Genomic DNA, 13,541 nt, shown 5'->3' with positions numbered 1-13,541 from the left:
AAGTGAAAGACTTAAATCTGTTTGTCTTCCAAATCCTGTGTGATAATAAAGAATCTGCTTTGTGTGCTGCTCTTCACTGAGCACAACCAAGCACAGGGAGCAGATCTACCCAGCAGGGTCCTGCCCGGGAGACACTGCTGCTGTGAGATCCCAGGATCACAGATGTAGCAGATAGTGCACAGAGCACAAAGTGTTCTGGAAAACTTCTCTCTTCCCATCTGCTTGCTAGAGCTTTTTTGGCAAGCAGGAGGCGTGTGTGGAAAGAGGCCCAAACTTGTCACATTTTTGTAGGCTGGTAAAGTCATGTCTTTTCCAAGCAGATTCTAAATGCTGGTTTTGTCGTTTTGGTAAGTTTAGCTTTTATTTTTAGTATTTGCCAATGCCAGAATGCTTCTGGATAAATTTTATGTTAATTATTAATATTAGTTACACAAACACAGTTTTAAACCCTTATGGTTGCTTGGAGGATGTACCTGACCACAGATATGTGATCATTTTTATTTCAGAAGGAAAAGGCAGTTTTGGAACAGAGTTAACATCTTCAGTGGAAATAAGTTATTTTTTTTCTTTCATTGCAACCTAGCCAAGAACCATGCAAATTCCCAAGTAATCACAACTAAAAACAAAGTGCCTATGGACACAGACAGGACTGCACTGTGGCAGAAATTAAAGCACTGCACAGTGTGACACAAGCCAGAGAACCTACTGACACCAGATCCCCTGCTGCTTTTTCTTTGCTGTCTATAATCACCCAAGACCTAAACCCATCTCCCAGAGATGCAAGGCAGCAGGGACCACGCTGCAATAGAGAGAGGAGACTGGCTACAGCCAAAGGGAAGGGACTTGCCTGCAAACTTCAGTGATGGAAACAAGTAGAGTTTCACTTTACAAAGGAAACAGGAGATGCTGAGAACAGGGAAGGCCATGAGCTGAAGGCAAGAAAAAGTGCTGGATTCATGGGCAATTTAAATTCTGGGTAGGTTAGGTTACTTGACAGCTGGAGACTTAACTGAGCACGGCTGAAGCATGTGGCCCATCCTGGACATCAGTGGGAAACCCAGTGATGTAGCTGATGGTGAGGGATCCTCTGGGCTTGTGTGTAAGGGTTGGCTGCAAGAGCCTCTGGCAGGTTGATTCCAGAGCCTCCATGAATGGAAATGAGCACTTTTCTTCCCCAGGGACTGCCTGGATCTCAAGCAGATTTGAGAGGATAAAGAAGTTCTGAGCCTGTGCCCAACAAACACAAGAAAACAAACCTTTTGATGTCTTCCCCATGCCCTGCTGAAAGCAAGAAGCCACTTGTGCTTCTTCATGAACAACTGTGGCTGTTTAAAAGTGAATTTGGGATTGGTCTGGACACTATAAAGCCCTCTTTCTTGTCCACACGTTACTTCCCACTTAATCTGCAGACAAGATATCCTTCCACAACACAAGCCACACCAACCTCCTGCAAACTGCAGCTCTGAAATCCTACAAAATGGACTGAGTACGTCTGTACAATCAAGTTTTTGAGATGTCTCCCTGCCTCTCAGAATTCTCCTTGTTCAAACATCACTGGGCTAAACTAGAGATGCTTCAGAAGGCATCAGGTCTGATCATTTCCTGAGTGGATGAAATGCACGTGTGGTGAGAATGGAAGGAGCAGAGTCAGAAACATCTGAATTCACTTTTATCTCGGCAAAGTTCCAGTTTGCAACCTGACCATATATGTCATCCTTTCCTTGTAAAATCAAAATAAATGCCCTGCATGTAGCAGAGCCCTGGTATGGCAGTGCCAGGTGACCCAGGTGAGTGCTTCAGCAATCCTGCGTAGGTTCCCAGACCTGCAGGAGATGATTCAGCTTTGTGTCTGTACTGCCAGCTTTCTGAGGTGTGTGTGGAGTGGCTAATGGGAACTAACTTGTCTGCTGCTCTGTTGATACATTCCCTCTATCCACATTAAAAAGAACCAGTATTTGATGACAGTATACCAAATAATTCTATGACCAAACTGAAGGCATTTCCAGTGTACACCAGATGCTGTTATATTTTGCACTTTCCCACATAACATAAATGCTTGTGCAGCATTTACAAGCTGTAGCAATGATTCAATAAACTTTTTAAGTCATGTGCCTTAGTTTGCTCTAAGTTTCCTTATGCTGTGTGTGCCAAACACAACCTGGACTGCTTTACTACATCAGCAATGGAACTGAACATGATTACCTTTGAGCAACAATGCTAAGCTAGAAGTTTCATTTTTGTCAGTGTATTTTGGAAGCAGCAGGACTTTGTTATTTGATTAAAATATATGTAGTGAGCTGATTCTATTATCCTTTACATTGCACACATTGCAGACACACTAGAATACTGTTGGTTGCTCTAGTGAGGGGCAGGGATCAGAAGGCAGTGTCATACCTGTGGCGGCAGCGTCGTAAAAACCGCATAATCTTGCGAGCAGCTTGATCCTGCTTCTTGGTAAGCAGACTGCTTCTAAACACAAAAAACACAACACTGAAATGTAGGCAAAACCAGGAAGAACAATACTAAAAGCAAAAACAGTCATCCTATCAACCACTGCCCTTTTCCCACCGGCCTTTTTAAATTACAGCACAGGCCCAATGAGTGTAAAAACAATACATAAAGATTCTGGTAGCATCCAACACCCCGAAAACTCACCTGAGTTTCTGCTGTACAATGGTGGCTGCCCGGCGGTTTTGCCTCCTCTTCCCACACTCTTTGTAGCTGCGATAGTACTGCTGGATCAGCATTGCAGCTCGTCGGCTCTGCTGGAATTTCTTCTGCTCATAATAACTTCGGAATTTGCTCTGGATAAGAATGGCAGCTTGCGTCATCTTTTTATAAAGTGCATACTACAAGAGAAACAAAAAAGAACCTGAGACATTCCAACAAAACCAGCAGGTTCCTACGGTGAAAGACTTACATGCCACTAAGACACACAATGCGAAATAGATGAGTGTCTACTTGCTGACTGGGAGCTGCATGAGAAAAGGGTGGCAGCCAAATGGAGCTACTTGAGGTCACGTGCAGAACCTCCTCTGCATCAAGGAGACTACACTTAGAGTCACTGTTTGTTTCCATTGCACACAGGTACCTCATTACAAAGCACAGGATGCTCATTTCTATGCAATAATTGATTGTAAAGACTCATCACAACAGCAAAATATGCCCAATAAGTGACTATAAGGATAAAGCAGCATGAATTACTTCCAAAATGCTAACAAATTAACTAAAATAAAAATATGCTCTTTCGTATCTTCTTTCAAAAATATCTTAAAAAAAATATTTTAAAAACCAAATTTGCTGTTCAGCATATTCCACTTTCCTAAGACAATTAACTTTTAAACAGATCATTCGTTGTTTCCATGCTATGACACAATACTACAGAAGTTTTGAAGCATTTAAAATAGAATAACATACAATTGTAATTAAAAAAACCCCACAAAACCAAACCCCGAAACCACAGCAGTTAATTAAGCAAGTCTAACATTGAGCCTGTCTTAGACAAAACTAAATTTCATTTGAATTCTGTAACAAGCATCCACTGAACTTTCGAATTTGCATGAGCAGTCACACACATGCAAAATTCCCTCTAGCACTGAACTATTCCTAGCCCCAAATAAAGCAGGCACAAAGAAAATCTGTATTCTACATCCTTTTTAAAGCACACGAGTAAGTGGCTGTTTAACAGAAAGCATATGCATTCATGCATATATTTAAGAGTCCTTTTTAAGACAGAGATGTAGAATAATGTATAGAAGTTGCACGCATACCTCCGAACTAACACTGCAACAGGGGTTTTCAGTGATCTTAATCTGAAAGTTTTAACACATTCAAAACTTATGTGTCTATTTTTCCTGGATATTTTATCAACTATGACTTCTGCTTGCTTTCTCAGGCAGACGAGACACACAAATAGCAGCCACTGCTCTGTACAGAGTAACGTCCTAACACATACCAATGAAGTTTTCCTGTCTATTGGGAAGAAAACCCAAAAAGAAACACACATTCCCATCTGCAACATCACCCCAAAGCAAAAAACCCTCCAATACCATCACAGACCACCATTTACCAAATTTCACTTTTTGGAATTGAAGCAGTCATTAGGTACAGTTATATTTTGCCATTATTCTTTTTTTTTTTTTTTTCCTTTTAAAATTTTGATATGAAATGGATCATATTCTGGTTTTAAATTATCTATTTTAAGTAAGTCCACTCACAGGCTGGCCATGGCTTTTTCTTTCCCATTTTTAGCCCAGATGGGACTTCTGTGGCTGAGTTACAAACCCCTGAACAGAAGGTTCCAAACACAAGTTGGTGAGGTGAGCTCTGACTGCTCATACCCGGCTGCACACCTGTGCTGAGCCCAGCAGTACAGTCACAACAGAGGAACAAGATGTGTGGATGAGAAAACACCAGTCACTGGACAGACTAGACCCCCAATATGTTTGCATTCAACTCCTAAGACCCACTAAGCTGACAAGCTGCTCCCTCTCCTCCTCTTTTTCCCTCCATCTGGAAGGAGACAAGCGGAGCAGTCACCTAACTCACAGGTGGTCAGACCCAGCTGGTACAGCAGCCCCAGAGAGCTGGGCTCACTTGTGTTGACAGAACTTTGACTGGTACAAAACCATGGCACATTCCCCTGGGGACATGCCCTCTTCATGCCTTGTCTCACAGGTAGCTCTGAGGGAAGCTCAGCTGATTCTAGTACCTGATGAGAGCAAGAGGTTGCATAGCTGGGAAATTAATCTTTAAAATAGGAAATTATTGGCAATCATGCCTCCAGTACAAGCAGCAACACACAGGAGATGGTGGTCTTGGGAATTTAGGGCACAGGTATTTCAGAGATGAATGTTCAAAAGCAGAACGCAGAGGACACTGGCTGTATGGATAGGATAAATGTTCCCTTGTGCCCCCTGCATGCCAGGCAAAGATCACCAAGTGATGGCTAATCAGCAGCAACAAAGGAAAGCTTGTCCTCCAGAAAGTGGCTTCAAAACCTTTTCCACAACTCAGCCTGTCACTGCTTATACGAGTACCTGTAGAAGCAGGAGATCAGCTCGTGCTAGTGTACTACTGCGTCGACACGCTGCAGCGTGGCAGCCCCTACCTATCTCCCAAAAGGTTTGTCACTGATTTCTCAACCACAGGTATTTATTAGTGGATACTATTAAATAATTTCTCTAAATGCCAGGCTCTCCAGGTTTATATTGAATGTGAAAGTTAGTGACTCATGGGGGATTGTTTCCAAAAATAGTGTTTGCATTCGTATTACCTTCAAGGCTATCCAAGTAAGCTTAGGGAGAAACAGAAAAATACATAGTTAATGTTAGTTCTGCAAATAAAGAAGGAAAAAAAACCCAACAAACCATCTTCTTTCAAAAAAAGTGATTCCAGGATCCAAGACAAAGCAGTTTTTGAAAGGAATTAACCTTTCCTATCATTAACCCTTCCTATCACAGGAAGTGTAACTCCAGAATGACAGCCACATGACAGGTCAAATGTGAATCATGATGCTGTCACCTAACACTAGAAAGGCTTCCCAAACAAATGTTTTTGAAGGTTATAAAAGAGCACAGGAATCTTGCCTTTCACTTTGTCACTGGCTGCCAGGCATCAGGCAGCTTGAGTCTACCAGGGTACAGTGAAAAGAGGAACATGGGTGCTAGGGCCCAGAAAAAACAAATCAGAACATAAAAACCACAAAAAACCCCAAACAAACAAAAAACAAACCACACAAAAAAGCAAAAAACCCCAAAACCCAAGAACCAGAAAGGAGAAAGAAAAATTATCTTCTTTTTCTGGGGTTGAGAAACTCAGCCTAAAAACATGTCTCCGACTAGAATCTGGAGAACACTCTCAGTCCTGGAACAACTTGCATCAAGCTAAAACATGTGACTTCCCAAAGTTTAGTATGTGCAAAATAAAACAATGTATTTTTCACCTTTGCCTTTACCAAAGGCAAAACCAACTTCAATTTCATAATGAAATTTGGCAAGCAACTAGTCAGAGAATAGTCTCACCATTCTATAGCATTCATAAAGGCCAATATGGAACACATCATTGCTATCTCTCTCATAGCAAAAATGCAGGTTATAATCACAAACAAAATCTTTTCAAGGACTCCCTCAAAAACTAAGATTCAGGACATGAATTTTCTTCCCTTTTCAGTTTTGCCTGAGCAGGGTATTTCATTACTGCATGCTGAAAATCATACAAAAGGAACAGTGGGATAATTCCCATTACAAAAGGCTGGGTTCATGGCACTTAGGCACTTCATAAGATTTCATTTCCTCCATTACCTGTTTGTATTTTCGGTAGCAACGCTGAATAACTGCAGCAGCAACCTCTTGCTGTTCCCGGAGAGGACGACCCTATGTGGGGAAGGAAAGGAACAATAAGTATACAGAGAGCCCCAAAAAACAGGACAGATGAGGTTAAGTGTCTTACAGCAGCTCACAGGATACTGACTTCTAAATTTCTCCCATCAGCGCCACCCACCCTGATTCAGGTCGAGGCATTTCCTGGAGATATCTCTACTGTCAATTAATGTAAGGGACAAACCATCAAAACTGATCTTGACACCAAGCAGGCAACTAACCAGAACCTCTGGGGTGTATTTTGAGGATATGCTTTGTGAGTTCTGTTCCAGCACAGAATACATGCTATGGCATGCTCTCTCCAGTACAGTAGTTGCTGGGTAAACATCAACAAGTAAACACTAGAAGCGTTTAAAAGTTATGACAGAAGCAGTATTTTTGTCCCAGGAGTGGGTATTACCCACAGTTTGTTTTGCAACAAATTATTCTCTTTCAGTTCTAACAGAAAGGCATTGGACATTTTGGCCACTTACCTTATATTTCCTGAACACTGTCTGGACGAGTTTGGCAGCTTCATAGAGTTCTCTCTGCTCATGATCAGACAGAGTTAACTGTGCAAACTCATTTTCTACCTTCTCGCTGGTGGATGCACTCAGAAATTCAGACCAGTCTGCTGCCGAGGGAAGGCTGGGTTTCTCAAAAGCTATTTCGCTGATAGGTGAGCCTGCAGGGCTCAAGCTGGTGTTCGAAGAAGGGGTCAAGGGTTCACTATACAGACTTCTGAAATATCAATGACAGTAGGAATTATTGGCTCACTAAGCACCTGAGCTGGCACAGACAAGGACTACATGTCTCAGTTCAAGGCAGAAGCCCCTATACTCCCCTCCCCACCTCCAACCAACACCCACATTCCTGAGCCTGCGATTACTTGGCTCTGGGAGAGAAGTCACAAGTCAGACCTTGTGGCCACTTTCTCCTCCTGCTGCATGCACTCCCACCCTTCCATGAACCTGTAGCTGTGCTGGCAATGACACGTTTGACCACGAGAGTGTGGCTGGGCTTAGAACACCAGCACTGAGCCGCACTGGGAAAGAGTATCTGCAGGCTAAAGAACCAGTGCCTGCTGCCCAGCATTGAGACCACTCCAAAACCCACCACAACTTCACAACTCTTACTCACCTTATCTGTGCAGCACTGGGCAGATGATCGACATCAGCAAGGTAACTGGCCAGCCAGCTCATTGTGGTGCTCATGGCAGCACCGTCCGTTCTCTCCACCAGTGGTGACTCCATTGGCACAAAATTCTCCCGCTTGATCCTGTCAGGCGTAGCTTCAATAATGTGCTCTGCAAGTGTCATCATGTTCACCTGGGAAGGGGAAGAGGAGAGCAAACTTTTGCTGCCTGGTAGCAGTAGCCCTGTGCTTGCAAGTTATAGCCCCATTTTCCCCAAACTTGAGGTAGCCAGAGTCTACTTCAGCTTTGTCTCAGCATTGGAGAGAAAGTCATTAACCAAAGCTCATTTGCTTGTGTCTCTTCTGACAAAGAACTGCATGGTTTCATGTTCCCCAGACCTCTTTCTCTCTGAGTGCATGGGGAGCCCAAATGATCTACTGAAAGGTGTCATTGGACCTTTGCTCTTCACAGTGACAGCTGTCACTGCTATCTTGTTTCCAAAGGAACAGCGATCTTTCCGATCTTTGATGGAGATGTGCAGTAGAGTTTGACAGGACAATAAAGGCACATCAAGAGAAGTTAAAAACCCTTGGGACCACAGCTTTTTCAGGAATTCTTCTGAAACATATCTCCCCCGCCCACCAAGCTCCACAGGAATTTTTAATAGAGAGAACAGAAAACAGTTTTTGTTTTGCAAAGATCTGCTTCACCCATCTTCTGCCAGCAAGATGAGAACATTGAGATGCCAAGGCAGTGCTCCTGTTACTATTTGAGCTCAGATGACCAACACACTATCTGTCCCACCATTACTACCTCTCATTCGTCTTTCCTACTTCTGTTTCAGTTTTATTTCCCCTATTCCATACCTGGTGGGGTTCTTCCTTCCTCAAACCCAATCTCTCCCCTTTTTCACTCTTATCTCCCTGCCTTTGAAGTGCAGCTGCTTGGCCTGCAACCACAACACTGCCTCTTTCACATCACTTTGTCTTCCTAGGGACTGTTTCCCAGTTCCCAAAGGACTATGAAGCCACCTTGGTCTCCTGTACTGACAGGACCAGGAGACTACATTTTCCTTTTTCCTTGCAAAAACTGCAAACACCCTTCTGCACTCAGTACACTGTTGAAGCCTATACCAGTGCATGACCCTATATGCTAAACATCAGCTTTTGTCTCTGGCTTGAGAGAATTCCCTTTGATACCCCAAAAAAGTATATACGGACCATCTGACCACCTCTTTTCACAAAGCACAATTCAGAATCTCCAAAGGAGGTTTCTCATACTTAGGCTCCTCTCTGCAGCCACCATGTCCTCTAAGACTGCTGATCTTGATGCTACAGGTATGATTACCTGCAAGTCATCCATGTGGTGTAAGCAGTCCTCATCCCCTGCATTGTCCCTATAGGACAAGAGCTCTGCATCCACCATCTCCCTGTCAGCCATCATCAGCACGTTCATCTGCTCCCGCTGGTGTAGTCGATGGGCCACAGTGTCCTTTCCCAGTGCAGCCCCCTTCGGGCTCCCCGGCACCTGCACTGCAGACACACCAATATAAATGTCTTTTGGGCTCCATTTTACGCCTGCTTGGCTGCCAGAGCCCCGGTATCCAGTAACTTCTGGGATGTGCTGGGAGAGCTCCCGGCCATAGTCCCTTATCCCTTCACTGGTGCTGATTGTCTCAGTGGTGGATTGTTTGGAGCTGGAGTTCTGCTTCCTGATGCTCGGCTGTTCCAGGCTCAGCGCAGTGGAAAGCAGCTTCTCCTGCCGGGCTTGAAAATATTCAGGGCTCAGCTTATGTTTTTTGGGTGCAGGGTAATCTTTCTGAGTTTCACTACTGTAGTAACTGGAAGGTTCTGATCTTGGTCGTCTCAGCTCTGGAAACAAAGAGATCACTGGTCAAAACAAAGGATGAAACTTTGTGATCAAACAGCAGCTTCTGCTGCAGAGCTGCAGGTGGAAGTTTGTGCTGTGCTCCAGGACACCTGACAATATGTGCAAAGGGAGTAATTATCACCCAGGGAGGATACCACCCAACCACTCTTAAGATACACACGTTTTTCTAAAGCAGAAATCCACTCCTTACTCATCCTTATGCAAATGCACAGAGCACTCAAGAGATGCAGAGAGACCACAAGAAAAGAATTAAGCATCAACAGCAGGGTTACAGGTAGCATCTGCCACCCAGGTGAGCTCCTTGCCCCCTGTTTTTCACATGTCAAATGTCAGCAAAGCAGGGCATGCCTTCAGGGTTGTTTTACCTGTGTTTGTGCTGGAAATCACAGTGACTCCCTTCTGAGGCTCCTGAGAGGCAATAAGCTCACTGTGCCACTGTGACACCCAGTTCTCTGTGTTGGAGTCTGTGCTTGAGGGGCACTGAACCCTGGGGTTTTGCCCAAGTTGAGTTTGCTCATCTCGCTGCAGCTGCTCCAAGCACTCTGCCAACTTCACGTGGCCGCGAGACCGGGCGATGGCCAGTGGCAGCCTCCCAAGGGAGTCAGGAATAGAGATGGCTCGGCGGTCCCACTTGTACAGCACAACAGCTGCATCCATGTGGCCCAGGGCACAGGCCCACATCTGAAAAGGAAAAGACAACTGACCCTTTGGGCAACCTGCCTTCTCCTTCCCTTCCTGCTGGTCCCCGACGCATAGAAAAACAACTCTGATAAGCAAGATCACAACATGCCTGAACCCCAGCAACAAGCCTTTGTAAGTGTCCTATTCCCACAAAAGGCCATTACAGAGGATTAAGTGCATGCTATTCTCTCCTAAGACAGAGAAACCTTAATCTACCAAATGAAGCTGACAGTTTGACATTTTCTTGTTTACTAATAAAAGGGTTTTGGCTTTTTTTTTTTTTGACACTGGCATCACTGCAGAGACAGAACAGTCTCATACACAAAGGAATCTGAGATCAGAAACACCCAGTGTCCTGGTTTGAATCAGAACACCCAGAGAGTACTAAAGGTTGGTAACAATAAAATCAACAGTCTGCTATTGTAAACTGGCACTTATGGTTTCACCTGCTTTGTCTTTTTGCATCAGTTCTCCATCATGATTTTGTGATTCCAATGACCAAGATCCTGTAATGACTTTATAACCTCTGCAGTCAAAGAGAACAACTTGAAAGAAGGCATGTAAAGTCATTTTCCCACCATGACAGCAGAGACTAGATTTTGGGTAAAACACAAGCCAGAACCACCTGTCTGTCCCCTTTCTTCATGTTACTTAATAACAAGGTTTTTTCTCTCTGGTCTCTAACAAAATGCCAGGATGCTGATAGGGCTGTTTCCTACCATTTACACAGCAAGACAACTTTCCTCTTCAGAGCCTGAAATGCATTAGGAAATTGACACATCAGGAAGAACTCCAGAGGGTCCTCAGACTCTCAGACGTTTCAGTCTCTGCTCTTACCAGAGGAGTGCAAGAGAAATGATCCACATTCAAAGGGTCAACTTCCAGCTCCAGATCAATGCTGTCTGCATGTTTGGTGCTGCAGAGGAAACAACAGAACCAGTGATGTGCTGTAGCCATGTTAGGATCATTGCCTAAATGCATAGCTTTACCTAGGGCACTGTACCACCAGGAAGTGGCCACACATATGCCTGTGATACACGCTTTTACTACAGATGGTGCTGCCACCAGAGATTTAAAGAGCATAACACACCCCGTGATTGGACTAGCTCTCTCAAGAGACAGGTCCCATCAGATCAGGGGACAGGAATGAGTTCAGGGACTTGGCTGTTTGTAAGGGACAAACAGAAACCTGGACCAAGGAGAGATTACATGTGCTTCTGTCATGCGTGTGTTGGGTCTTACCGCCATTTGATGAGGGTCTGGATCAGTGTAGCATAGCCCTGGGCAGCGGCTAGGTGCAGCAGTGTCATTCCTCGGAAAGTCTTGGAATGGATCAAGTGTTTAGACTTTGCCCAGCAAGCACGACTCATCATCTTCTCACACACCACCACCACGCGGCTCTCAAAGCAGCTGCCCAGCGTTCCAGTCCCAGAAACGCACTGAAACACCACACACATCCCAGTTTATCCACTGAGGGGAGCTGCCACCTGCCCTGAGCAGGCAGCCTCCCACTTCTAGAAGTACTGAGACTGCGGCACATGTGAGCGAAAGCCAACTGCAGCTAAAGACACCCACAAACCAGAATTCCTGTTTAAGAAACGCTATAAACCTTTCCACCCCCCCAACCCCCCTACTCAAACTCTGATAAGAAAGCACAAAGCTGCTGTGTCTGGGGACACAGTGAGATTCATACCTGCACCTGCGTTCCTCCGTTCCCATTCCCATTGCTCCCACCTCCTACTCCTTGTTTGTGCTGCTGGGAGCCTGTCATTTCAGCCATTCTCCTCTCCATCTGCTCAAGTCGCTCCAATATTGACATCCTGAATTGGTTATCTAGGTTGGAGAGAGCCAGAATAAGAATATTTCCATGGAAAGAAAGCTCAGGTTTTAGCAGCCTACTGCAGAGTTGCTCTGTTTAGCAGTGCAAAGGGACACTTGCCCTGCACATCGTAGCCCCTTTATCTGCAATTCCAGAGAACTTCCTTAAAGAAAAACAGACAGAAAAATGAAAAATGCAGGCAGACTGACTGATTTTCTTGTGATTCTAGCTGTATCCATGCAATAAAGGACTGGTGTAATGCAACTTCTTTCAAAACACAGGTAAACCCTAAGCAAATGCAACCATTCAGAGAGCATTTCAGTAGGATCATACCTGTCAAAACACTCTCCATTTTAAAGTCAATCCCCTACTCTAAATGAGTCTTGAACTCAGCCTAGCTTGCCTCCTAAAACTATGTAATAATGGTACCTGGAGGAAAAAGACTGTTTCCTTTTGTGCTTAGAAAAAAGAGCCTTTAAAAAGGCATTTGCTCCTTCTCTGACAGGCTCCTTTTCTTGGAAAACAGCTTGAGCCAAGTGCCAGAAACAGAACTACCAGTAATCACAGAGCACAGGCACTGATAAACCAATGACATCATTCTGAAAAGCAGTACAACTCTTGAGTCTACTGGTCTCTGCAGAAGCCCAAAGCCTGTATTAGTTATTTTCTCCTCCTTGCATTGTAACCTACCACTGTGATACAGCCACTAATGATGCTTCAACAGCAGAGCAGGGAGATTCAGACAGGGCACTGCTAAAGCTGATGCTCAAGCAATCTTTTTGTGTTTGGAGCCAGTCAGTGCAGATCGAGTGGCTGCAAACACAGCAGGCTCCTTCTCACTTATGACCCATAAGGAAGAAAGCTTCAAGCAGCTCATGTGAAGTTGGGCAGGATAATTTTGTGGACAGGGAACATTTAATGAATCTTGCTATCGTTCTAACTGTATATAATAGGGGGTTGCTATGGTGGTGCAGAACACTGATAACCCCAGAACAAAGCCCACTGACAGTAACAGGAATGTGTGCATCAAAATGAACAAGCTCTCATCACATTTTCAAAGAGAAAGTATTCTCCAATTGACTTGATTACATGCAGAGTCCTCCCTGGAAGGCTGCAGGAGTACCTGTGTCCTGTTCTTTGCAAGGTACAACTCTCACTGGAGGGTATTGGAGAGATGCAGACCTATCCCTACTGTACTGCCCTGGAGCCCATATTGCAGCTCATGGGTAAGAGACACTCAGATCCACGGGAGACATGCCCCTCTCCCTAAGAGGCTGCCATGGCTTGATTGTAGACAAGAGCTCTCTGCTCCCTCCTGGCCAGCTCCAACGGGTTGTAAAATGCAGCGTCCTGCCCTGCAATGCAGTGTGTGTCCCTGCCGTGCAGTGTCCCACCCCGCGCTGCAGCGTGTGCTGAGCTGGCTGCTCGAGAGCCAGGCAGGGACAGAGCAGCGTCACCGGCACCTTCCCTCCAACCTCATCTCAGAGGCGAGCCCACTGCTGCCTTTTCTCACCCAGTCAAAACCACTACCCCTTATTATTAGTGCCTTATTAATAATAAAGCAGTCCTGTCAATTGCAAAGCCTCTGGGAAAGTGGCTGGTAGGCAGCCGTGGCCTCGGGCCCCGCTCTGCCCGGGCCAGCGCCCGGCAGCCGGGC

At 45.0% G+C, this 13,541-nt stretch overlaps 1 protein-coding gene across 1 annotated transcript in view; it reads right to left on the bottom strand.

Moving 5' to 3' along the window:
• CAMTA1 (calmodulin binding transcription activator 1) overlaps positions 1–13,541 on the bottom strand; it is a 252,265-nt gene that overhangs the window by 13,618 nt on the left and 225,106 nt on the right. Inside the window, exons 11-20 of the mRNA XM_010005211.1 lie at positions 11,759–11,898; positions 11,308–11,504; positions 10,903–10,981; positions 9,750–10,065; positions 8,842–9,365; positions 7,500–7,687; positions 6,854–7,100; positions 6,303–6,374; positions 2,656–2,849; positions 2,395–2,469 (exon numbers count right to left, since the gene is read on the bottom strand). Of these exons, the coding sequence (XP_010003513.1) occupies positions 2,395–2,469; positions 2,656–2,849; positions 6,303–6,374; positions 6,854–7,100; positions 7,500–7,687; positions 8,842–9,365; positions 9,750–10,065; positions 10,903–10,981; positions 11,308–11,504; positions 11,759–11,898 (2,032 nt within the window). The remainder of the gene's footprint in view (positions 1–2,394; positions 2,470–2,655; positions 2,850–6,302; positions 6,375–6,853; positions 7,101–7,499; positions 7,688–8,841; positions 9,366–9,749; positions 10,066–10,902; positions 10,982–11,307; positions 11,505–11,758; positions 11,899–13,541) is intronic.

The sequence above is a fragment of the Chaetura pelagica genome, unplaced genomic scaffold (assembly GCF_000747805.2).
Source record: "Chaetura pelagica isolate M959 unplaced genomic scaffold, ChaPel_1.0 scaffold159, whole genome shotgun sequence".
In the NCBI taxonomy this organism is placed as follows: Eukaryota; Metazoa; Chordata; class Aves; order Apodiformes; family Apodidae; genus Chaetura; species Chaetura pelagica.
This window is presented reverse-complemented; position numbering and strand designations above follow the sequence as displayed.